This window comes from Zingiber officinale, chromosome 7A, assembly GCF_018446385.1.
Source record: "Zingiber officinale cultivar Zhangliang chromosome 7A, Zo_v1.1, whole genome shotgun sequence".
In the NCBI taxonomy this organism is placed as follows: Eukaryota; Viridiplantae; Streptophyta; class Magnoliopsida; order Zingiberales; family Zingiberaceae; genus Zingiber; species Zingiber officinale.
Genome location: NC_055998.1, coordinates 17,316,967 through 17,342,792, shown reverse-complemented (window position 1 = coordinate 17,342,792; position 25,826 = coordinate 17,316,967). Strand labels below are relative to the sequence as shown.

The following is a 25,826-nucleotide window of genomic DNA, read 5'->3' as shown; positions in this document are numbered from 1 at the left end:
AATCATCGACATGCCCGCTAACATCCCGGATCCAGGGCCGAGCGGATGAGCCGCTCGGCTACCTTTTACCCTCGCCCATATTTCGGCCGAGCGAACTCCCGCTCGGCCCTTATGCTTCTGCCGAGCGGACTACCGCTCGGCCCTTCGATCTCCCAGCCTTGACGTCGGAAACCCAAGCCCTTGGATGGGTTAACTCTAGCTCCGCTCGGACCTACCCCAGCTGCTCGGCTCGCTTAGTTAGCCTACCCTGGGTTTACTGCCGGATCAATATGTTTCTCTCACATCCAATTTTCTCTCCTATCTAATTTTTTTTCTTATTTTCCTATAAGCTAAGGGTAAAAAAGGAAATTTATGTTCATTCCGATTGAAAATATTTAACTAACCAAACATCATTTTTAAGAATGATACCCAAGCTCATACCCATTCCCATTGCATAATACTATGATACTCATTCTCATTCCTATTCCTAGGAGAGAACCAAACGCCCCCTAAAAATTTTAAAAAATAGAAAAAACAAAAAAAATAATAATAATAAATAATAATTTGGAAAAAATAAAAAAAACATAAAAATTAGAAAAAACGTAAAAATAATAAAAAACATAAAAATATATATATATAAATATAAAAAAAATTAAAAACAAAAAAAATAAACATAAAAAAAATTTAAAAAGTAAAAAAAAACTTTAAACAAATTGATCCGGCAGTAAACCCAGGGTAGGCTAACTAAGCGAGCCGAGCAGCTGGGGTAGGTCCGAGCGGAGCTAGAGTTAACCCATCCAAGGGCTTGGGTTTCCGACGTCAAGGCTGGGAGATCGAAGGGCCGAGCGGTAGTCCGCTCGGCAGAAGCATAAGGGCCGAGCGGGAGTTCGCTCGGCAGAAATATGGGCGAGGGTAAAAGGTAGCCGAGCGGCTCATCCGCTCGGCCCTGGATCTGGGATGTTAGCAGGAGCATGTCTGATGATTAGGCCGTACACAAAATCGCACGATGGAGGATCTCGCCGTCACATCGTGAAATGGTCGGTACAGTAGCAGTATGGTCTCATGAACATCTTCCTGATAGATCCATATTTGGGCATGGCCCTTCTGACAGACCCATACTTGAGCATGGTCAAAGGCATGTTGTTGATTTGACCGGGGCATTCGGGTCTCCTCCAAAGGTCTATATAAGGCCTCCATTTCTTCACCGGAGGTATGATGATAAAAAAATCTTGATTTGGGAACCACCTTTTGTTATTCCTCGCTCGACTTGAAGGCCGGAGGGCCGCCGCCGGACACCCTCCCGCTTGTTGCAGTTCACCGGAGCATCTGAGGATTCCGCAGAAACGCCACGCGCCCGTGGCCCCTCGACTCGATCTGACAGATCAAATTGGCGCCGCTGGAACGCCTCCCGCCCGATCGAACAATGGACGAGGGCCGGACGACAAGACACGGACGCTTAAGGAGGGAACTCGACGCCTGTCGAGATAAGGGCCGCCAAACTCGTGGAGCAAAACAAAAGCATCCGCCGAGAAAGGAAGAACAGCGACATCTCGCTCGTGGCCGAGCCAAGCACCCAAGCCACCATCGCATTCCATCGGCCCTATTTCGCACAAGCAAATCAAGAGATAGATCTTCCTCGCACGTAAATGCCAAGACGGATGATAGAAAAGGGAAAGCCTCGACGGACTCATCTCCCGAGCGGACCAACCGCCAATTTTCTAAGCCATTCATGAGATCCTTTGCCTAAGCACTACGTGCCCCTACGATCGAAGTAGTATAATGGAACAACGGACCCGGATGATCATTTGGTAAGTTTGATAATACCGCCACGCCCACCAATACACCGATGGAGTGAAGTGCCGATTCCACCACGCCTCCGACGGGTGGTTCCGTGGGTCACGCTCGCCTCCCATCACAAGCTTCAAGGACTTCAACGCCTTCCTCCACCACTTCGCCTCCAAGGACGTAAAACCCTTCCTTGTTCACATCCACGATTCAACCATGGCTATGCCACTAATGTAACCGCCAACACAGGCTTGATGACGGGGACTTCATCCCCCTTCCCCCGAGACTACGACTTCTCCATGGAAACGACCCGCTTCGCGAAGCCCCAGGCCACATGGAACGTACAACCGTGGAGAACGGCGAGAATTTCATTCGATGCCGCATCCTTCCAAGAACCACACAGGAGGCACCAAGAGGAGGGATTCATCCTCCCACAGCATCGCATGTACAAGAAGTGGATGCCGCCGGCCCAAGCCAAAGAAGAGGTGGACTCCTATGTTCTGCTCCTTCCACCAGTCAGACACGCACAACACGAGAGATTGCCGGAGTCTTCCCTTCGTGACTAATCCTGCTCCCATGAGGGTCGAACGCCGGTCTCCTCCCCGTGACAGGAGGCAAAGGGCTCAGGAAGCCGACCGACCCGCATGGAGAGGCAACATCACCGACGCCCGACGCACTGCATCACCCGCACAAGAGAATCGTCATGCCTAGGGGAACGGTCCCACCATCCACCTGAGGAAGAAAACAGAGCAATATTTCGCGAAATCAACGCTATTGTCAAGGGCTCGACCGGGAGGAGACCCAACCGAGCAAGAAAGGCGGCCTACACCATAGCAGATCCACGCGGCTCATCAGAGCTAAGAAGGGCGATCGGACTGTAAATCACTTTCGGCCCGGGATTTAGGAGTAGAAGTACCCCATGACGACGTGCTCATTAAAGCGGTAATAGCAAATTACACCATTCATCGTGACATTTGTTGACACAGGAGCCCTACCAACATCATATTCAAGAAGGCGCTCGATCACTGAAATTGATCGAATCGAGTCACGCTTATGATAACCCCGCCTACGGGTTTACGGCAATGAAGTTCAAATACTTGATGTATTCTACGCCATCTCATCGAGAAGAACCGCCCGAGGACCAGGACAATAAACTTCGTGGTGGTCGACTCTCCATCATCTTACAATGTCATTCTGCAAATTCCGAGCGGTTGTCTCAACCTTCCACCGTAAGATAAAGTTCCCGTGAGGACAAAGTTGGAGAAGTGCGGGAGATCAACTAGCAAACGCTGCTATATAGAGATGATCCGAGCGTAGGCTCCGAAGGTCCCCGAATCGAGGTACACGCCATAACCGAAAACCCCGCTTTAATTTATGATGAAAAGGAGGAAGTTCAGATCCGACCCGATCGGAAGCCACCACTTACATCGCGGGGATCCAAATGTATGAGCTTAATGCTAATCATGATGAATGTTTGACACATGAGTTGCCCAGAATTTCGCCAAGCCTGTCGCATGAATTGCATGTCCGACCGACGGCCAAGAAACAGAGGACTTCGCCACGAAAGTAATACCATTATCCCGAAGTAGAAAATCTCTAAGGGCCACATACGCGAGGTACCCCGAGTCGGCTGGCCAACGTAGTCTTGGTCTCAAGCCGGGCGGCAAGTGGAGGGTCCGATCGACTTTCAGACCGAACAAAGCATGCCCCAAGGATTTTTATCCTCCGCCTGGACAGGTGGACTCTACGACCATCTGCGAATTAATTTGCATGCTTGATGCCTACCAAGGGTATCATCAAGTGCCGCCGGAAGATCAAGAAAAAGTAAGCTTTGTAACAAATGACTTCATATTGCTACAACGTGATGCCGCTCGGATTAAAGAATGCCGGGGCCACTTATCAACGCGATGAACAAGGTGTTCAAGGAGCAGATGGAATCTAGAAGTTTATGTGGACGACATCCTTATCAAATCCGTCTCGAGCGAATCATCTTTTCAAAGATATGGAAGAAACCTTCCAAACATTCGTTAAATCCAAAATGCCTGTTCGGAGCTAAAGGAGGGCGCTTGGGGTATATAGTGACCGAGCGGGGAATCGAAGCAAATCCCAACAAGGTGAAAGCCCTGCAAGACATGCCGCCCCCAAGAAATACAAGAGAAGTGCAAAGGTTGACCGGTCGGATAATTGCTTTATCCAGATTCATCTCTAGAACCTCCGATCGGAGCCTGCCCTTCTTCAAGATCCTGCGAAAAGCTACAAAGTTCCAGTGGGATGAGGAGTGTGACCGAGCATTTGAAGAGTTGAAGACATACCTAAATTCCCTGCCTATACTTGCCAAGCCGATCGGCGGGGAATCACTGTATATGTATCCGTCATCAATCGAGCATGCTGTAGGCTCAGCACTTGTGAGGGCGAGTGATGAAGAGCAGCCGGTGTATTTTGAAAGATGTCAAACTCGCCACACCGGACTCGAGAAGTTGGCCTTGCTCTGGTTCTAAGCCGCTAGGGCCCTCGCATGCATTTCTTAGCCCACACAATCATTGTCCGGACGAACAGTCCACTCGGAAGAGTCCTGTTGAATCCAGAAGCGTCCGGACGACTTATCAAGTGGACAACAGAGTTAAGCGAATTTGATATCCAGTACCAGCCCCGCCCGGCGATTAAAGCCCAATCCTTGGCTGATTTTGTGACCGAGGTACAGAGGCCAGAATTGGAAGCTCTATGGAGGATATATGTGGATGGGTCTTCCACTCGGCTCGGAAGTGGGATTGGGATATTGCTCATCTCACCGCAAGAAGAAAAGATGCACCTATCAGTCCGGCTGGACTACAAGGCCACCAACAATGAAGCAGAGTACGAGGCCATTATAGCCGGATTACAGGCAGCACGGCATGTGGGTGCCGGTCGGGTGATCCTCTATTCCGATTCACAGGCCGCTCAACAACTTTCCGCACCTTTGAAATCAATAGCTCGGCTTAAGCTACCGAAGCCTTTGAAAACTCAAAGCTACTTTCGAGAAGTGCTTATTGTAAGATTCCCGAACGAGAACCAGCACATGAATTAGCCAAACTGAGCTCAATAACGCCGATCGCCATTCAACAAACATTGAAAAACGCCGCTGGTGGCGACGCCGATCGGATGGAGGGCTCATTTCAGCACGATCGAGGACATCCATCATAGAGTTCCTCCGCCGAAAACACTGCCGATCGACGAAGCCCAACTTCTCGTGAGGAGGGCCGGTCGGTTTACACTCATCGGAGATCAATCAGATAAGAAAGCTGCGCCTTTGTTGAAATGTGTGAGTTCAAGACTCAGACATCCTCTGTGAAGTACACCAAGGATCATGTGGCGGCCATCCCAAGCGCGCCGTAGCCAAGAAGATCCTCGCCGTACTTTGGCCAACCTTACAAGCGACGCTCACGAGATTCACCGCCTTCATGCCGTAAGTATCACAACTTCTCCCACCGACCCAGAGGAGATGAAGGCATCAACCATCTCATGTCCGCTCGATCGCTGGGAATGGATATTAGGTCCATTGATGGCGACACGCAGGAAATTTTTACTAGTGTGTAGATTACTTCTCCAAGTGGGTGGAGGCCGAGCCGCAAAAGATTACTTAAAAAATTCATCCGCAACACATCATTTGTCGGTTCTCATCCCCCGACTAGTGTCCGACAACCAGCAGTTCACAGGGAAAATGTTAGAAGATTGGTGCAATAGCTACGATTGAGCAACATTTCACATCCGTGGCCTATCCTCGAGCAATGGTCGTCAAGTCGCCAACCGGAAATCCTTCAGATTCTCGCTCGGCTCGATCATTTGGGAGGAAGTTGGCCGATGAAGTGCCGAGCGCTCTGGGCCATCCGGACGACGCCGAAAGAAGGGACGGAGTCACACTGCTCCATTTGGTATATGGTGAGGCCGCCATCCCGCTGAAGTCGGCGCTGAATCCGACGAATAAATGCTACGATGAGGGCAACGAGCTGAGAAACATGGAGCTAGATTTGGTCAAAGAGGAAAGGGCAAGGCGCCGTCTGGCATATGGCCGTCACGGATGAAACAAAACTACAACCGACGCTATTCCTGTAGCATTCCAAGTCGGCGATCTTGTCCGAAAGGCTGCTGGCCACGACGCTTGAAGTCGGAGGCTCCATGGGCGTCCTCAAAATCATCGAAAAGCTCCGCGCCAGATATCCGGAAGATGAGGGCTCGACAACTAGATAGGCTGAGCGTTAACCACCTCCAATTTACCCAAGTGGTGAAAGGGTATCATCAGAACCACTACGTGTACATTTTTCGACCGATTATTGAAAATGCAGAAATGAAAACTCAGGAGCAAAATAAGACCAGATCATCAAGACTAGAAGACCCTGTGCCGCGGCCGGGCTGCGTAAAGATAAGCTACACGCTTGAATCTGAGACCTCAACCATGGCAGGATGGGAAACTAAAACCCTGCTACTGCTCAGGGTGATAGAGGGAGGTTATTGCCTAGAGCGAATGCCGAGCCGCTCGGCAAGGTACATTATAGCCGAGACTACCTCGGGAGGATTATATGCAAGCCCAGGCTCGATGTGAAGGCCCGAGCCGCCCTGCCGTATATGGTATTACAAGACCGACGAGCACCGCCGTAAAAATCGAGAGTCGGATCACGACTATAAATCACGCCGCGATCCCAAAGAGCCGGACGCAATGGACCGACTATAAATCACCGCGATCACCAAGAGTCGGGACGCACCGGACCGGCGACTATAAATCACGGCGACCGACCAAGAGTCGGACGCAATGACCGGCGACTATAAATCACCCGGCCCGAAACCAAGAGTTGGACCGGCGACTATAAACCACGCGATCCGACCAAGAGTCGGACGCATGATCGGCGATTATAAATCACGGCGACCGACCAAGAGTCGGACGCAATGACCGCGACTATAAACTCACGCGACCACCAAGAGTCGGACGCACTGATCGGGCGACTATAAATCACGGCGACCACCAAGAGTCGGGACGCATTGGACCGGCGACTATAAACACGCGACCACCAAGAGTCGACGCAATGATCGGCGACTATAAACCGCCGACCAAGAGTCGACGCACGGACCGCGACTATAACTCCCGGCCGGACCGCATCGACCAAAGATATCATATATTCTCCCGCTCGAGGTCGCGATCACCGGCCCCGAGCCGCTCGGCCGAGGATTGCGCAGCCACGCTCGATGTCAAGATCCCCGAGCCGATCGCCGAAGATTATGTCCGAGCCACGGGCTCGATGCCGAAGACCCTCGAGCCGATCGGCCGGGAGGATTATGTCCGAGCCACGGGCTCGATGCCGAAGACCCCCGAGCCGATCGGCCGGGAGGATTATGTCCGAGCCACGGGCTCGATGCCGAAGACCCCCGAGCTGTTCGGCCGGGAGGATGTGGACCGAGCCAAACGCTCGATGGGAAGACCCCGTGCCGTCGGGAGTGTAGTCTCGAGACCGACAAACTGTCGTTAGACATCGAGAGCCTCACCGACCGGTTTTCAGTTTGCCAACACTTGGCATTTGCTGAATACAAGCAGTGTGAATCCTCTAAGCGATTTAAACGAATAGAGCTTAACTGACTCTACGAACGAGCACCAAGAATACAAAGGCAATGAAGGGTAAACAATTTTAACAAAGGCCGTTGCGCCGAGCGGCAATTACAAAAATTTAACATCCGCCCAGCGGATGAAATACAAAGAGTGCTTAAATGACGCACATCACTCCGGGTCCTCGAAATTAAAGAAAGCATCGGGGATATCATCAAGCAGGGCCGTCAGGTCGGAGGCGGGAATATGCATGCCTTCAGGAAGGTGGCCGCTCTTCTTCAGATACGCCACGGTGACCTTAACCGCCTCGGCGAAAGTAGAAGAGATGTGGCCCCCAAACTTTACGCCGAACCTCTCTGACTGAAGGTATTCTTGGCGCGCTGCAGCCAGGCGACTCGGTTCTTCCTCCTTATATTTTTTGAGGACCGCCCGGGAGCCGCTTAAAGACTCTTGAGGGCTTCAAGTTTGCTTCACCTTTGTGCTCACCGAACGGGCCTGCTCGCTGCTCACCGGGCCTCCAGATCCTGGATTGTTGACCAGCGCACGACCTCCACTTTCATTTTGTCCAGCACGATCACCGCCTTCTTCCGGCCACTACCACCCTTTGTCGCGCTTCACCAAGGCTCTAGCCCGCCACCTCATCACCTGTGGCACTTTTCCGTACCGAGGATTGCTTTCTCCCGCCTACCGTGGAACCTTCCGACACTTAAGTTTTTCCAAGGCCTCTAACTTGCCACCGACGCTAGTGGCAATTTGTTCAAATTTCCACCGTAAGGGAAATAATAATATCAGAATCAAACAATAGCATGACACGGAATGAAGATGGGTTTGTCACACGATATTATTATCGCCGAGTCACTTAAGGCCATCGAATCAAGGCCCTCGAAGAGCTTGGCAGCGGACCCGCCAAGGTTATTTCGTGAACAGGGCTCGACGGCGATCGGCGGATAGCAAATATCCATGGGAATCTGAGGTGGTCTTGATGGTTGATGGCGATGCCGCTCGGCACCGCGTAGCCCGCCCAAGACTCTATAGTGGAAGTTCACCAACCGCCGCAGCGACGACGAGTCCGGGAGGAGAACCAAGGTGGCGACGCCTAGGAGTCCCGATCCGTGATGGCGGCGGCCGGAAGTCACCGATCGGCCAGTAGTCCTCCTCCCGGCTCGTGGAGGGTTCAGTCTCTTCGACGCTTCACGCAGATTCCAATGGGGATCCTCGACATGCGAACGCCCAACTCGGGAGCCGAGGAACAGGATCGATTTCCGCCTCAACCGCCAGAACCCAAGAGGCACCTGCTTGTGGGCGACTGTGCCCTCCCTCTCAGACTCGCCGGGCGGTTAGGATAAGACTCACGAGCTCCTTGGTGGCCGCCTAACTCATTGACTTCGCTTCAAATGAGCAGAGCCTTAGAGCCACATGACTTCAGTCATAGGGAAAAATTAAAATCGCTTAGACAAAAAAGCGAAGGAATGAAGAATCCTTACCCATGCGGTATGGGAGATCGCCCGAACGGAGACAACCCAAAATGTACAAGACCCTTTGAGCAGAATGGTCAATTTTGTATCACCGACCGTGATAACCATTGATGGTAGGCGGTTGTTTGAATTTGCCGAGCTCACTGGCTCAGACAATTTGCCATTTAGTTCGAATGTCGCCGATCGAGTCGAATGTAAAAGAAGAACTCCTTCCAATGCTTGTTGGAGGCGCATGTTATCAAAAACTTGAAGCCTATTCTGCTTTGGAAGATAAAAGTGCCCGGTTCTGATTGTTTGGGGTAGAAGAAGAAATGGAATATCTTAGGGTCGAGAGGAATGCTGTGCAACTTAAAGAGGACGACCATCCCGCTCAGCAACCTAAAGGAATTCGGCACAAGCTGGCCGAGCGGGATGCGGAAGTAGTTGCAAACTTCCAAAATAAAAGAATGAGTGGGAAATCTGAGGCCGCCCTGGAATTGGTCTAAAAAGAGACAAATAGAGCCGGTCGGCGGGTCATGTGGCCGATCGGTCGCGTCGGCTAGGATTATTTCGTGGTCATCAGGAAGCTCATATGTCCGGATGAGGCGCCGGGCGTGCTCCTCATCGAATCGGCTCTCCATGGTCAAGTACCAAGGGCCCAGAGCGCTACCAGCGGGTGCGGAGGAGCTTGCCATCTCAGAAAAGCGGAAGAATGGCGAGAAATTGAAGAAAGGGGAAGGAAAGGGGCGAAAGGAGCAGGAAAAACCTAATAAGTGAAGGCAGAGGACTCACGGGGAAGGAAAGAGGTCGGAAGAATCACCGATGAGGGGATCGCCGCCTAAACCCAGACACTAGATCGCCGGAGGCCGCAGCAATGGAATGGAACAGAAGGCAACACGCAAACAAGCGTGCGGCGAAGGAAGGAGAGGAAGACTTTATACTGCAGAGGCAGGTCAGCCTCCACCGTCCGATCCAAGGCACGAGAAACAAGGACGCCATCGGGCCGTCCATTTCAAACGGGCGCATCCCCTCGTAAATGACGTCGCCGCCACACCAGGATCGACACGTGGCGCTCTGTCACCGAGTGCAATTAATGCGCGTCATACCGCGCATGCTGTGATTTAATGAGAAAGATTTTGCGCGATTTTCGGGAAATGCAGGCGAATAAACATCTATCTGGAACGACAAGGCATCCCAATTGAATAGCCGAACGGCCTAACCTGATGTAAGGACCGAACGGCTCAAAGAATATTATAGGCGACGACTACCCGCTCGGACACGCAGTCCAGTCAGTCGGACTTACTGCCTCCTTCGACTAGACTTGAAGGGAAGGCAAGTGATCCGGCAGAAGACCCTGGGTAGGCTAACTAACCCATCCAAGGGCTTGGGTTTCCGACGTCAAGGCTGGGAGATCGAAGGGCCGAGCGGTAGTCCGCTCGGCAGAAGCATAAGGGCCGAGCGGGAGTTCGCTCGGCAGAAATATGGGCGAGGGTAAAAGGTAGCCGAGCGGCTCATCCGCTCGGCCCTGGATCTGGGATGTTAGCAGGAGCATGTCTGATGATTAGGCCGTACACAAAATCGCACGATGGAGGATCTCGCCGTCACATCGTGAAATGGTCGGTACAGTAGCAGTATGGTCTCATGAACATCTTCCTGATAGATCCATATTTGGGCATGGCCCTTCTGACAGACCCATACTTGAGCATGGTCAAAGGCATGTTGTTGATTTGACCGGGGCATTCGGGTCTCCTCCAAAGGTCTATATAAGGCCTCCATTTCTTCACCGGAGGTATGATGATAAAAAAATCTTGATTTGGGAACCACCTTTTTGTTATTCCTCGCCTGACTTGAGCGTCGGAGGGCCGTCGCCGGGACACCCCTCCCGGCCCGGTTTTGTTGCAGGTTCACCGGAGCATTCGAGGATTCCGCAGGAAACGCCACGTGCCCAGCGTCCCTTGACTCCTGATTCGGACAGGATCACAAATTATAAAAAATAAAAAAATGGGGAAAAAAAATAAAAAACTAAAAAAAATGAAAAGAAATAAATAAAATAAAATAACAAAAAAACACATAAAATAAAGAAAAACATGAAAAATAAAAAATAAAAAAAATGTAGAGTTTAAATAATAATAATAATAATAATAATATATAAGTTTTTGTTACATTATCTAGGTTGAACCAAACAACATTTGGTTATATTTTATTCCACATAACTTTGGTTATGTGATTACTTGGTAATCACATAACCAAGATTATACATGATAACTTCAACCAAACGCACCCTATATGTTATTTGGTTGTTCTAGAAATATAAAAGAAAGCCAATTAAAATTGATTGGTGACGGGACACCAGTAAAAGGAAATCAAAATTAGATTGATGGGAGGTCATTAAATGTATAAAATATATATATCTATATTTGATACAGGAGATTACAGACATACCCGGATATGACATGGTAATTAAAGTCAATATGATATGGTAATTAGCGTGTCATTCTCTACAAGAGTTTTCACTTCGCCCAACGCTAAATCCTTCGGTACGAGGACGACCGTCTCATGATCTGGTCGGACCTAGGAGACCAAATGCTCCATTTATATATTAAGGTATCTATTATATATACAATCATTTGATAACTGGTCGAATTTAAGGAATATCTGACCTACCACAAAGTTAGTCGGTCATACGTCCCACCAGAGTAAGGACATCCAGCTTCCCACTCAATACAAGTCTTTCAACATATGACCGGTCGACCCCACTATCGGCCGACCCTATGGGTTTTCTCACATGTCAATCCTCGTTCATATAACCGTTCAGTAATAACTCCGATCAAATTTATACAGTTCAAGATGCCCGTCTCCTATACATACATAACATAAATGTGTAAAGTAACTCTCCTTATAAACTCGGTCAACCTGCTAGATCTCAGGTTTTCACTTTAAAGGCAAGTCTTCTCTTAAATGGACGATTAGCTTAAAGTACCGATCAAATTTCTTAAGACTTAGTTTCCCATTTTTCAGAGACAAGTAGCCTGGTAAATGGCTGGTCGATCATAGAACCGACCGAACGTAGAAGACTTAACTTCATATTAATTCCAGAGTAGATATCCAACATCGCCTAGTGCATAACGAGTGACTTAAGGGAAGGGCGGCTATACAGTTAGTCAGTTTAAATATTCGGTTGAGATACACTCAGTAGATAACATGGTTAGAGAATCATAGTAACCTATCAGAATAACAACCATTTGTTAGAGAATATGCTTCTATTGTAATATGAGCATTCATTCGAACCTTCTTCAAATGTGACCTTACATTTTTCATCAACCGACATATTATGACAGCATATTTTTTCAACCGCTTCATTAATGGTGTATTTCTTCAATAGCCTCATTAATGACGTAAGTTATAAAAGAAGGGTACATATGAGTAACAGAAGATTCCTTGAACGATGACGGTATATCTCTCGGGTTGTATGTCTTCCTTTACCCAACAACTTCTGACGCTCGACATTATTTGTCACTTCGTGATGGCGAAAGTTATGAGAGGTTATATATAAAGAGGTCATAGTATATCTCTTACAACAGTCTTACTTACATACATATATTTACTATTCATCTCTCCACTTTCCTGCTCGGACACTATACTGACTCCCGCGTCGGAGAACCTAGCCAGAGACCCCTTTCTTGACCTTGGCGCTAATATTTTTTGTCTGCTCTCTTTGGTGTATGCAAAGAAAAAAAATGAAATTCATTTCTCCTCTAGTTCACGATTTGTTCTCAATCAATTTCATAGTCATCTGTCCAACGTGCTATCTTTTCAGTTTTAAGACATGATTAATATTTTTTCCAAAAAAAAAAATACATAGTATTTTGTTTGGTTTGGTTTTAAAATGCTAGGTTCAAAGGAATATTTATTAATGTTATGATAGATTATACTTGAATGGATCTACCATAAGTTCTTCCTGTTCATTTCACTTTCATCCTCAGCATGGCTAGCGGTGCACAGTTTGAGGTGCTGTGATGCCTTTTTCATGTATTCCATGGGTTAAATCTGCTCCTCCGTTGTATCACAGCGGTATGTCGATCTTTACAATAAGTCGAAAAAAATCTGATAGAACTATGATTGACCATTATCACTTAAACCATCAACTAACAAATTTAAGATACAGACGCTTAATTATTTAAATCTCACACAAGAACAGACTCATATTATTATCACAACAGCTATTGGTTATTACTCAACTCTTATTGCTGATAAACCTCCATCTCATAGCCATAGGCATGCAAACCATGACCACCGTCACGAGATCTGAAAAGATCAACCACCACGACTCCTCCCTCCTCCTCACTCCGTGGCCGGAGCAGCCTCCTCGGCCGGAGCCGGAGCTTCTACGACTTCCTCTGCGACGGGCTCCTCCGCCGGAGCTTCGGTGCCCTCTTCAGCTGCCGGAGCAGGGGCCTCTGGCTCGGCCTCCTCGGCCGGAACCGGAGCTTCTACGACTTCCTCTGCGACGGGCACCTCCGCCGGAGCTTCGGCGGCCTCTTCGGCTGCCGGAGCAGGGGCCTCTGGCTCGGCCTCCTCGGCCGGTGCCGGAGCGTCTGCGGTTTCTTCTACGACGGGCTCCTCCGCCGGAGCTTCGGCGGCCTCTTCAACTGCCGGAGCGTCCGCGGCTTCCTCTACGACGGGATCCTCCGTCGGCACGGCAACCTCGGCCACCGGGGCGGGCGGGGCCTCAATCGGAACCTCCACGGCCGGAGCTGATTCAACCTGCAACATGATCCGAGCTCAATCAATAATCAAACATCAGTCCATATATATACCGATCGAGCTAGCTCACCGCAACAGAAGCCATGGGAGGTGGGAGGTGGAGGAGAGTGAAGCAGAAGCGGCTGGGAGATGGAGATGAAGCCTGAAGGGATGGGAGTGAAGCTCTCGGGGAGAGAGGGCTTTTATAGAGGCGAGGTGCCGAGGCCCATGGCCTAAAAGAATCTCGACAGGCAACACGCCACATACAATTGGCTGGCCATGCCGCCTCCATTTCACGCTTGTAGCTTTCCACCTGTTTGGATCGGCATCATCAATTTGCACTCCGACTCTTGACATGGATTTTTCGGTGAATTATTCACCGTCCGATGAATCGTGGGAGAAGAGCAGCGGCCGTAGATTTCAGCGCTGGGGTGGAGCCACGGAGGCATCTGCAAAAGGAACGGGAAAAAATTGGCAAGTTGGCAGGTTCTCTTTTTTGTTGCTGGGAGGAAAGGACGAAGGGAGCGGGGCCCGCGGGGAGGACGTCCAGGGCTTGGGCGGTGGGAGGTGGGCCCGCGACCCTGCGAGGATGAGTCGATGCTGACGTGGTCGCCTGGCCGGGGGAGCTCCGTTCTGACGGGACAGCTCAGATGGGGCCCAACTGGAGCGACGTGTCGCAGACAGTTTGAACGGAAGCGCATTTCTTATTCTGCTGGCATTGAATTGCAATTAATTCAGTGAACGGTGATGCCGATTTCGATTTGAAAGCGGTTCTCAATGACAAATTGAAATGTGCAAACATTCGATTTCGGTTTAGTTAATCTTTGTTTGTTTGAATAGCAAGAATAAATCCTGTCATGATTATAGTTCGTATATTTGATTAAAAAATAAATTTAAAGAGTTGTACATATAAATTGAATATATAAGAGATAGTATTACTTGTGAATATTTTATACCATGTAAATCAAATACTTTAAAAGAATATAAATAATTTATTTGATTGAATGAATCAAACTCTTAATATGATTTCAATCACTAACTAATGTTGTTCTCGAAGTGTTTTATCTATTCATTATACTTGTAAGGTGTGTTTGGTTCAATTATAATTGAGAATATGATAAATAAACTATAATCTAAATGTTATTTGATTTAATATGAGATTAGAAGGTTTTAATAATATAATCTAGTGTAATATTTTATTATATTGCCCTTATCCTTGTCACAGTCTTACCCTCTAGCCCACATACCATGGTCGTGGAGGTCCCTTACATCAGCACTTGGGTGATCATGTCGTCATTAATGGTGGGTGATCTCTTCCTGCTGCTTCCCCACTTCGCCGATGACCTCGAGCCCTCTTCTCCTCTACTGCCCTTCTAGTCTCCCCCCTTCGCTTCTCTCTCATCCTCCTCCACTTGTTGGTGCAGGTTGCATTAATGGTCTAACTCAGGTTTTGATGAATGACAAAATAAGTTAAATTAGGTTTAATATGATCTAACGATTTAACTAAGTGTGCAAGAGAATTCAAATAGGTTAACAGGCTGATCGGATATCTAGCAAGAAATCCAGCTAGGTCGACAGGCTGACTGGATAGCTAGTACGAAGTCCAGATAGGTCAACGGACTGATCGGATATCTAGCACGAAATCTTGCTTGGTCAACGGCCCGACCGGATAGTTGGCATGAAGTCTAGACAGATCGACGGGCTGACCGGATGTCTGACAAAGCGGTAAGTTGGGGTAAGTCACTAGAGGAGAGTGACTTGGTGAGGACGTGTTCCCCGTTTGAGGGAACAGTAGGCATCGATCCAACTTAGATTCATTTGGAAAATCTAAGTTGAGATCTTGACTAGATTCTGATCTCGAGGGGACATAATCTAATTACTACTCTTAACTATAATTATACTAACACTTGTTTTACAGGGTAATATAAGTTTTATTATCTCGGAGTAACTTCATTTTACAGGAAATAAAGGCTGCCAAAAAGTTGGTCTAGATGCCCTGAAGGGATCCGGGCGCTCGGAGTGGTCCTAGCACCCGGAATACCAAAAATCAATCTTGTCGCCAGCTTGGAGCACGTTAATTGGATGGCTGACGTCACGGTTCAGCCACCCAGAATTGCCTATATAAGCAGCCTTTCACCAGGAGCACAAAACACAACTTCTCTCTGTAACTACTTTCTTGTGCGCTACTCCAAAGACTCTCCTGCAACATTGTGAAGCTTCTCTGACATCTTGCGACTTAGTTTTTATTTTCCTTATTGTCGATAATTTTATTTTATAGTTCTTGTACTTATTATATAACTTTTTTGAGAACTATTAGTGGATTGTCCAACGAAAGTACTCTCACGTGCGGACCTTGGAGTAGGAGTCTACGAAGGCTTCAAACCAAGTAAAACTTGGTGTGTTAGCGTTATTTTCGTTATTATTTTCCACTGCATACTTTGACTCAATAATGATTTTTCAACGATCGTTATTCAACCCCCCCCCCCTCTAGCATTCTTTTTATCCAACACCACCGACCTCGACACCGCCTTTGACTACTTCAACGATGACCATGCCTCTCTCTCCCTCGATCCCCTTCCCGTCCTCGCCCTTTCATCCCACCTGTGTTTTAGTCCAACAGCGACCTCGACTCGAGAGCCCCCCTACACCTCGGGACCTCGATTTCGTGTTTGACGGGGAAGAGGATGAGAGTGAAACGATGGATGCGGATGTCATATATTGGGGAATGATCATCCCGAATTGGACCTCCAATGACTTCTTCGTTAGGCAAAAGTGTTGCCTATAAGTGAAGGTAGCCTTAGGGTTTCTGGCGGACCTCCTAGAAGCGACGACAAAATCCCTTACATCAGCACATTGGCGGCGATGTTGCACTTAGGCAACACAAAGATCTCAATCTCTATCTCTGTCGACGTTTCGTTGATAGCAAGCTGTTAGGACACTCCGGGAGCTAGAAGGGGGTGATTAGCTCCAATCGCTTTGTTGATAATTTGTTCTAGCGAAAAACTAGAAGCAAACGTTAACATCTTGATTTTACTTGGTATCACCTCCTTAGGGTGACTAATCCAAGAGTCTGCTCTCCTCACTTATAACACACTATGAAATCCTTCTTTTAGAAGATGGAGAAGTCTCATACAAATTTCAACACTAGAATACACGAGAAATACAATAAATGATACAACAAGATTAAGGACATGAATACTGCAATGAAGAACTTTTGCTCTTGATCTCTTGTTGCTGTGGATCACCTCTTGATAATTGAAAATGTAGTAGCACTTTGCTCTAAGAACCTTCAAGAATTAGCGGAAAGAATCGAAGAAAAAAAATCTTTGCTTAAGTCTCGCCAAAGCCTTTATATTTTACAATCTAGGGCTTCAATCGATTGACCTTACCTCTCAATCGATTGTCACATCAGATCCGAGCAAATGTTGTCGTCAAATCTCACAACTATCTTCCCCAATCAATTAGTCAATCAATTAAGCACTTCTGGATCAATCACCCAATCGATCCAGAGTGTCTCTGTGTTAATGCGAGAACCCTTAGAATCGATTGGGCACCTTCCCAATCGATTCACCATTTTCTTGACGCGACTACTGTGCTTCGCGAAAAACCTCTCTCAACTGATTAACTAATTGATTAAGTTATCCTTGATCGATTAAGAAATCGATCCAAGCCCTTTCTGTTTCACAAAAATATGCTCTCAATCGATCCACTAATCGATTGGATTTGACACAATCAATTATTTAATTGATTGCCTAGCTCTGACTCATTTAATCTGAGTCTAGGATTCCCTTGCCCAATCTTTGGTCAACCGTGACCTGTTGTGACTTCTCTACCAAATGTCCAATCAACCTTTTGACCCACTTGGATTTTGTCAATTTCTCATTGGACTTCTGATCACCAAGTATGGTTCTCCTTGATTCACTTAGTTTTTTCTCTTGCCTAACTATAGTTAAGAATTTACTTTTCCAATGTGCGGTCCTTCTTGATCCATTTGGACTTCCCTTTGCCTAACCACAATTAGAGTTTTCCTTTGCCAACATATGATTCTCCTTGATCCACTTGGACTTTGCTTGTCTAACCATAGTTAGGACTTTCTTTGCCAACGTGTGGTCCTCCTTGACCCACTTGGACTTTCCTTGTCAAAGTGCAGTCCTCATTGACTCACTTAGACTTTCCTTTTCTTAATCATAATTAGGACTTTCCTTGCAACATACGGTCCTCCTTGACCCACTTGAACTTTCCTTACCAACAAGTGATCCTCCCTGACTCACTTGTACTTTTCCTTTGCCTAACCCTCGAGTTAGGATTTGCCTTGCCTAACCTCCAGTTACGACTTTGTCAATCAAGTATCGGTTCTCCTTGATCTACTTAACCTTTCTCACATATTGTCCAACAACATATTATTTAAACATGTTATCCACAACATTTTGTCCAAACATCGAAACTCAAACTCAAATCCACTAGAGCTTAGTCAAACTGTTCAACTTTGACTCAGAAACAATTGCACCGATAATCTCGCAACACAAACGAGTTTGATTGGAACCGACGAAGGGTAAATTTGGACAAATGAATTCGTTAACCCTAGAATCGCTATGAGGTAATGCGATTTCAGGTATATCCCCTTTACCAATGTGGTGGACATGCTCCATCTCTAGGAATTATAGATCACATGAATCAAATAAGATTAAGTAGTATAATGGATAACTAAGGTTATTACCAATAGCACTGAACCAAATCGATCCATGTATATATATTTTTGAATCCTATAACATGGTAAAAAAAAAAAAGAATTAACTATATTTTATATTAGTTACGAACCCATCCAATGTGTATTAATAATCCACATATGCAAATGATATTATTTTAAAGATGAAATAATAATGGAAAATGCTAATAATAACAGCTTTTAAGTTTAATAGAATAAATATAAAATATATATATAATTTAAATTTAGTAATAGTAAATATAGTAAGATAATTATTAAGATATAAGAGGTAATTGAAAGCTTTAAACATCTAAGTTGTTTTGATAAAAAAAAAATGTGAAAGGATTGATATATAGAGACATTTTATATAAAATACAACCAAATGATTGAAATAAAAGTATACGTTCTTTGTGATAATAAAGTAACTCCCAAATTTAAAATAAAATTATATAAATTAATGATGACATGCATTATATTATGTGGAATTAAATGTTAAGAATGAATTAAGCATGAGAGTAAAAATGAAAATCTTAGGTTAAAATAAAAATATTTTAAGGTGAATGTCGATAGTGCAGACATATAATACATATTTAAAAAATAAAAATATTATTTATATATATATATATATATATATATATATATATATATATATATATATATATATATATATATATATACTTAGGATGGAGGCACTCAAGTCACTTTCATCGTTTCATTTTATTGAGTTCTTAAAAGTTGTTGTTGTATTATTATATATAAATATTAAATATTTTTGATTAAAAATATTTGATAAGCACGGATTGATTAGGATCATAAATCATTAAATTTAGGCATGGGAAAGTGTGTAGCTTTAATAATTGATTTAAAAATTTCTCAAATCACATGTTCACCCATCAATCGATGCACCATTTACGATGGAGATGGGCACACTCCCTCACGCCTCACGACAAACCACATTCGTCAAACTCAATTCCAACTCCAACTCCAACTTCAACTCCAATCCCAAACTATATTTCCTCTTAATTCGAGATATCACATCCTCCCCACAAATCTCAAAGTCTCACGTATCCATCAACTAAACCGTCGATGCAACCCACTGCCATCATGACACTCACAAATTCCCACTTGTACGTACATCTTGAAACATTCATTCCACCAAGATAAAGTTAATCAAATAAAGAAAACTTGAATAAAAAATTACAATAATTTATTAACACTCCGGGCCAAAGAGGAAAAGTGTAGGGCCTTGATTTGTTTATTGACCTTGAATCTCTGTCCTGGAGTTGATTGGCTTATTCCACCGAAAGGTTTCCGAGCTAGGAAATTTATGCATCTGATCATAGAGTGAAATTTATAGTGGCAGTTCTCTGTTAGTTGATAAAGGATCCGAGCTTTAAGCTGTGCATTATAAGTAAACGAACGGACCTAAAATGAAGGAGAGAACGTTTCTATTAGCTGTAGTACAGAAGAAAGTAGAGCACGGGTAATTATAAGGAAACAACAAATCAAAGTGGCCTTAAATGATCTCCTTGCTGATTTGAAATTCTAATGGATATATATGGCTGAACAATGCAAAAGGGCATTGGCCATTTATTAGATCGATGCATATACAACATTGACAGATTGATGGATATATCCTTCTTTTTTATCAGTTTGGTGGCCATCATCATTCATCACCATTATTGCTGTCTAGTACTGAGTCACTCATCAGCCATGTTCATGTTCATGTTCATGTTCCTTCGAGTCCTTTCCCAACAATTATATATATATATATATATATATATATATATACACTTGGTGATTTGGCATGGAATGGGCAGGAACGTTGCGTTTGGCTTCAAGCACTGAAGAGAAAAAGGAACGTTGTGTTTGGCATGGAATGGGCAGGAACGTTAATGTGTTTGGTGTCTGCGCTAATGGGCCTTACAACGCATCTATGATAAGCCCATGGAGTCGTGAGCGAAGAAACAGGCAAAGGATTTTCAGACTGAATTCGGGAACCAGTCAATGACGTACGTGTCGAAGAAACTTTTGATTAATCTCGTCATTCTACATACTTTGATTATGATTAAAATACTTTTATTAATAATTTGGTTCGATCTAATGGTTTAATAGCCGTGGATAGCTTAATTCTTATACCATATGATGTGGTCGATAGGAGGATCTACACGCGGCTGTGCTAGGTCAAAAGTTAAGCTGCTCGATCAAAAATCAAGCTGAGGGATAAGTCAAAGAGATTAGCTCAGGACAAAACATATTTGAGTCTAGTTCAGATTCATCCAGATCGGTCTCATTTAGCTCGATCTCAGCTGACTCCTTCAGCTCAGCTGCTCCCAACTCCTCCGACTTAGTCAGACTTGAATCTTGACCCCTTCATCTCAGCCACTCCTGACTTCTCCAACTTGGTCTCACTTGAGTCCTCTAACTCAGCCATTTGCAGCTCCTCCGATTTGATCATGTTCCATTCCTGACTTATCCAGTTCAGTCTCACCCGACTCCTTTAGCTCAATACCTTCGGACGTGAGTGGAGAACGTGGGTGTTGAAATCAATGGAGAACGTCGAGCAACTAGAGGTATGGACAAAGAAGTGGAGGCTACATGATAGTCTCACGATCGGATGCGGGTTTGTGCCCCTAGAGGTATTAAATATATGAATAGAGAAGAGGTGGAAGAAGAGAGAAAGTGAATGAGATTTTAGTCCTACATTGGGAGTTTCAAGGCTTGTTGATTGATTTATATTGATTCACATGCATTGAAGATGTAAATAAATGTATGAGAGACTCTCTCTTATGTGTGAGTGCGCAGGGGGTGCAAATTTAGGGTCCGAATTATACTGAATCATGTTGACACATGTACAAACACGACCTGCGTGCGCTGAATACCGGACCGGTCGGGCAAAATTCGTCCAAGTGAAACAACTAACGTTTTGATGGGTAAAGAAGTGGAGGCTACATGGTAGTCTCATGATCGGATGCGGGTTTGTGCCCCTAGAGGAAGGTATATATAGGAGCTCGCTTTGATGGGCATAGGTATACGGACATAAGACACCATAACTCTCATATTCACTCTCCTAAGGTTCTCTTTCCAACCAACTACTTTTATTCACTCTCCTAAGGTTCTCTTTCCAACCAACTACTTTTCTAACGGAGTGTTAGAGTGGTTATGTGGAACTCATACGTAGTTGCTCTTTGATGACTCACCCTCAGACAAGAATTTCGTATAATATTAGAATAAAATATAATATCATTTATCCCAAATGATTTAATATCATAGATCGAAATAAAATACAGATAAATAAATGAAGGTAACATTTTAAACACCATATAATATCAATCCTAGAGCTCTAGAATATATGTATTGATCGCATTCTCACAATTACTATGCGCTGGCTTTCACATGCACGAAAACCGTGGCAGTGCGTGATCTTGAAAAGATTGAACTCGTACTACAAATTTCCGAACAGTACGAGAAAAATAAATGAATGCTCGTGGAGTGCAGTCCGGCAATTAATTCTCACAAGCAGTGGATTTAATTTCGAAGACTACTACTGCCTCACTTTTGTATTTTATTTTTTTATTAATTTCAAAAGAAAAAAATCAAATTTTTTTTTTCTTTTTTAACTTTTTGATTTGACAAACAGCTCTATAAATTTTGCAGATGCTCTAAGTACTCCTTGCTGAACACGTGGATAAGATGCTCTCTTCCCGCCTCTCATGCTGTAGCTAGGGCGCATGCATGCATGTGCGTATCTGCGGATATTCTCTCGCAATCCGGCGGTAGATACGGCGGAGGCTGTGTGCTTTCTTTCCCCCTCTCCGTCGACGTACGCGCAGTGCATGGGGAGGCGCGAGTTCGACGTACGCATCTGCATGCTTCATGGGGTTAGAGCCGGGCCGACAGGGAGCCGCCGCCGCCGCTGTGACGACTGTGAGCATACCCACTGCTTAGCTTGATCTACTCCCTTGTCTATCTAAATTTACCCGATTTAATTTATTATATATATATATATATATATATATATATATAATTTATTATCTTGGAGGAGGTAGGAATTGAGAGAAAGAAAGCTGCTTGTCAAATTTATTGCTCTCAGATCAGTTCAGTTCTATGTCTCTCTCGCGCGCGCGCATATATATTTTGTTAACTGGATTTAGTCTATGCGTGCTGTGGTTGCTTCTCTCTTCATTCAGTTCATACTAGTATGAAGGGCTTTTCATTAAAGTGGAAATGGGTTAAAACAGAACTTCCAACCCCTTTCTAAATATATCACGCTCAATTCCTCGTAGTTATTATTAGTCCTCATGGACTTACTTTTGGACTCTTTTCAAAAGACCTCATGTCAATAAAGATATTCCATATCCTTTTAATCATATGATCTTTTTTAAATTTTTTTAATGTAGAACTTTAATTAAATTCCATCATATATTTATCGTATGTGCATGGTCGAAGAAACACAAGTCTTCTCGGATGGATCTAGTGACTAGCGCATGAGGTATTACCACCATGAGGTCTGAGATTCAAATCTTGGTAAAGCCGAGGTAAATGCCTCCCTTATGTGCTAGTCACTATTCCAAAGGCTAGTAGCCGTCCGTGATTTACTTCTTCCATGTTGATCTTGGACGGATTGATAGGGGCACTGGGACGAACATATTCATCTTTTTTTTACTACCATGATCGAAGAAACACAAACTTAAAGAGTTTAGGATTTACTACGGTATACGGATTAGGTTTTTCAAATGGTTAATCAATCCTAGATACACGTACTGTAGATATCTGGATTAAAAAAAGCACACAAACTTAAATAATAGCAATTTATTGAAGCTGCTATAACAAAGGAAAGTACGCCGATTTAATTTTTTATTTTTTTATAATCAAAATTATTATAAATCCTATTATATCAAATACTCTTTATTAATTTAATTAAAATTGTTGAAGTTTGATTAAAATTATTTTAATTTAATTAAATTCGAGTTTATATTATTCTGATAATTATCACGGTTATTGATATCGTGAAGTAAATTGTAATAATTATGATTATAATGAAATTATTTCAATTTAATCGACATTATATATAATAAAAAAAATACATTTATATTAAAATATTATTTAGCAACTTAATTAAAATTATTTAAATCATTCTGACTTGATTTAACTATGGTAACGATCATGGCCATAACTACAACAAAATACTATAGCAATTTTATCCAGGTTAATAGAAAAATATTTTAATATAATTATGATTTTAATACATTGAAGTGCTATTTTATTTTATTTTTTTTAAAAAACTTCTCTTTAATAAAAAAAATAAATCAGATAACACCTAAGCTAGGGACGAGTGATGAGTGACCCAGAAATCCCACATCATATGATTATATGTCTCATTAGAAAACAAAATCTCTATAAATATATTATAACTAGAGATCGACTAACAAATTCTTGGATAATATTCATCTGCTACATCTTAGCCCCGAGTAAAGCAAATAAGAATAAAAACTTCACTTTTCAAAAAATACTATGATAAAAAAATATATTTTTATTTTTTGCCCAATAATTACCCTTCTTAGAACATTTATATCGGTTATTATATCTAAAAAAATTTATTCTAAATTTTAGATACTGTAGTTAAAAAATATTTACATTAAATATTTTATCTATTTCCTAAATTTTATATTTATAAATATTATTTTTTAGAATTTATAAATGAATTATATTTTCAAGAAATAAAAAATAGGAAAACTGATATAGTAGTATTATGAAAAATGGCAATCCGAATTTAATAAAAGAATTTTTTATTCTAAATTATATATTTTAAATAAGAAAATGGATACAAATACTCTTATACGACAATTATACTGCAATTAGGAGTTAATGGCCTTCTTAATGCTGTGGCTTTCGTCAGATTACAAGAAGTCCTTTTCATCTGTTACATCAGTGACGATTGCATGCATGTGAATGATCTCGCCATCTTCGTCTCCATTTGGATTTCAACTTTAACCAATTTACTTTTCTTTAATTACTTTTCACGCTGATGCCAATAATTATAATAATAATAATATAAATAAATAAATAAACAGGACATAGCTTAATTAAAGGATCTGGATATAAATTTCAAAGTAGGCTCAAAATTTTAGAAGGATGTTAAGATGAAAAGAGGTAAGGAAGGGACTGATGCTGCCGAAGAACCATAGACGTTTGGAAGCAGCCAAACAGCTTCTTACGGCAAATTAGTACTCTCGTCCAACACCTCCATTCATTGCTTGCATCTCCCAAATTGATGAAACCTCCAATTCGCTTTTCTTCCACCAGCCAATAACAGCAACTCCAGTCATTGCATTGCCTTCCAATCATTCACCAGCAACTTCTACTGTTATTATTTTTTAACTTGTCTCTACTTTTTTCCAGGAATTTTACAATTTCAACCGTAAAGAACTTCTGGTTCTAAGGGGTGAAGAACAAGTACTGGCCTAGCTAAAATTGGTAAGCTGAAAAAGGACTTTAGATTGCCACTGATCATGCAATTAATGAAAACATACACTTACACACACACACTCACCTGCTTTAATTTGGCTTCTCAGAAAGTAACTCGATTTTGTCTCACCATCTTTCTTTCGCTTGGCTTTACATTCTGGTGAAAGACAGAAGAGCAGAGGAAAACAGGCGTAAAAGAGGTTCAGCAATGCCCCTTCTCATGCACTGCAGTTCAATCGCAGGCAACTTGTCCACAGGCTCTTCAGCATCCTCTTCTGGACTCGAATTTTGGAACGCAATTAGGGAGCGAATTTACAAAGGTGGATAAAAATGGAGGAAATTTACCCTTCTCGGCTTCTCCTGGAGGAGCTCAGGAGGGATCTTGTACAAATCTTCATCCACTGCCATTGGAGCTCTTCTGGGCCTCGTTTGAGCTCTCCCAGCATCATAAACCTTCTTCCCCTGACTCCTCTCTTGCCCTCTCTGCTGCTGCTGCTGCTGCTTCGGGTCTCCGATCTTCACCTTAAAAATTAATTACGAGAATAAGCTATGCAGATTAAGAGCTACAGATCGCCTTAATTAATTACCTTTTTGATGATCTGGGCCTGCTCCTCCTGATGCTGCTTTATGCTGTGAGAAGATTTGAAGAGATCATCATAAGCTGGAGCTTCGCCATGGAAGTGGCCTCGGAGTAGACCGGCCTGCATTGCTGATTCGAAGTACTGGGTGATGGGCAGATCGTCGGAGTAGTCCCAGTCGCCGAAGGCCGGAATGTAGCCGTGGCGTCTGTCCTGCAGTCACCAGCAGATTCGAAGTCAATGATGGACAACTACTGTATCGATCGTATCAACTGCTTAGAGGGAAGCTTGTGTGCTCTCTCTATCTCTGTAGCCACCATGTTCACATACCTCCATCGTTATCAGTATCAAATGGACAGTAACTGGCAGATGGAAGTGTGATCTGAGGACTAAGAGGGGTTTTATGGAGGGGGTGGCTTCGTTTTAGTCCTTAGATTATAGTTTATATCAAAGTTAGTCCTATGTTTTAGTTATACGAGAGTATTTTCATTTTGCCCCGAGATTTAGGCTTTCGGGCCTCCTCTTTTGTTGGGCCGGACCGGCCC

At 44.0% G+C, this 25,826-nt stretch overlaps 2 protein-coding genes and 1 long non-coding RNA gene across 4 annotated transcripts; 1 reads left to right on the top strand and 2 right to left on the bottom strand.

The window, feature by feature from the left end:
* Positions 1–12,892: 12,892 nt before the first annotated feature.
* LOC122001077 (skin secretory protein xP2-like) lies at positions 12,893–13,851 on the bottom strand. The gene is made up of 2 exons (XM_042555655.1): positions 13,622–13,851; positions 12,893–13,551 (listed from the first exon to the last, which is right to left on the bottom strand). Exons 1-2 carry the CDS (start codon positions 13,820–13,822, stop codon positions 13,129–13,131), a joined length of 624 nt encoding a protein of 207 aa, XP_042411589.1. The 5' UTR covers positions 13,823–13,851; the 3' UTR covers positions 12,893–13,128.
* Positions 13,852–24,368: 10,517 nt separating this feature from the next.
* On the top strand, positions 24,369–25,446 carry LOC122001076. Its single transcript, XR_006117272.1, has 2 exons — positions 24,369–24,462; positions 24,638–25,446. It is a non-coding gene; the product is annotated as an uncharacterized LOC122001076 (long non-coding RNA).
* Positions 24,714–25,732, bottom strand: LOC122001075. Of its 2 annotated transcripts, none has more exons than XM_042555653.1 (4): positions 25,612–25,732; positions 25,291–25,494; positions 25,049–25,225; positions 24,714–24,978 (listed from the first exon to the last, which is right to left on the bottom strand). In XM_042555653.1, exons 1-4 carry the CDS (start codon positions 25,615–25,617, stop codon positions 24,922–24,924), a joined length of 444 nt encoding a protein of 147 aa, XP_042411587.1. In that variant the 5' UTR covers positions 25,618–25,732; the 3' UTR covers positions 24,714–24,921. The 2 variants fall into 2 exon arrangements, with proteins under 2 accessions (XP_042411587.1, XP_042411588.1); XM_042555654.1 differs by having other exon boundaries at positions 25,049–25,219.
* Between the last annotated feature and the right edge of the window lie 94 nt (positions 25,733–25,826).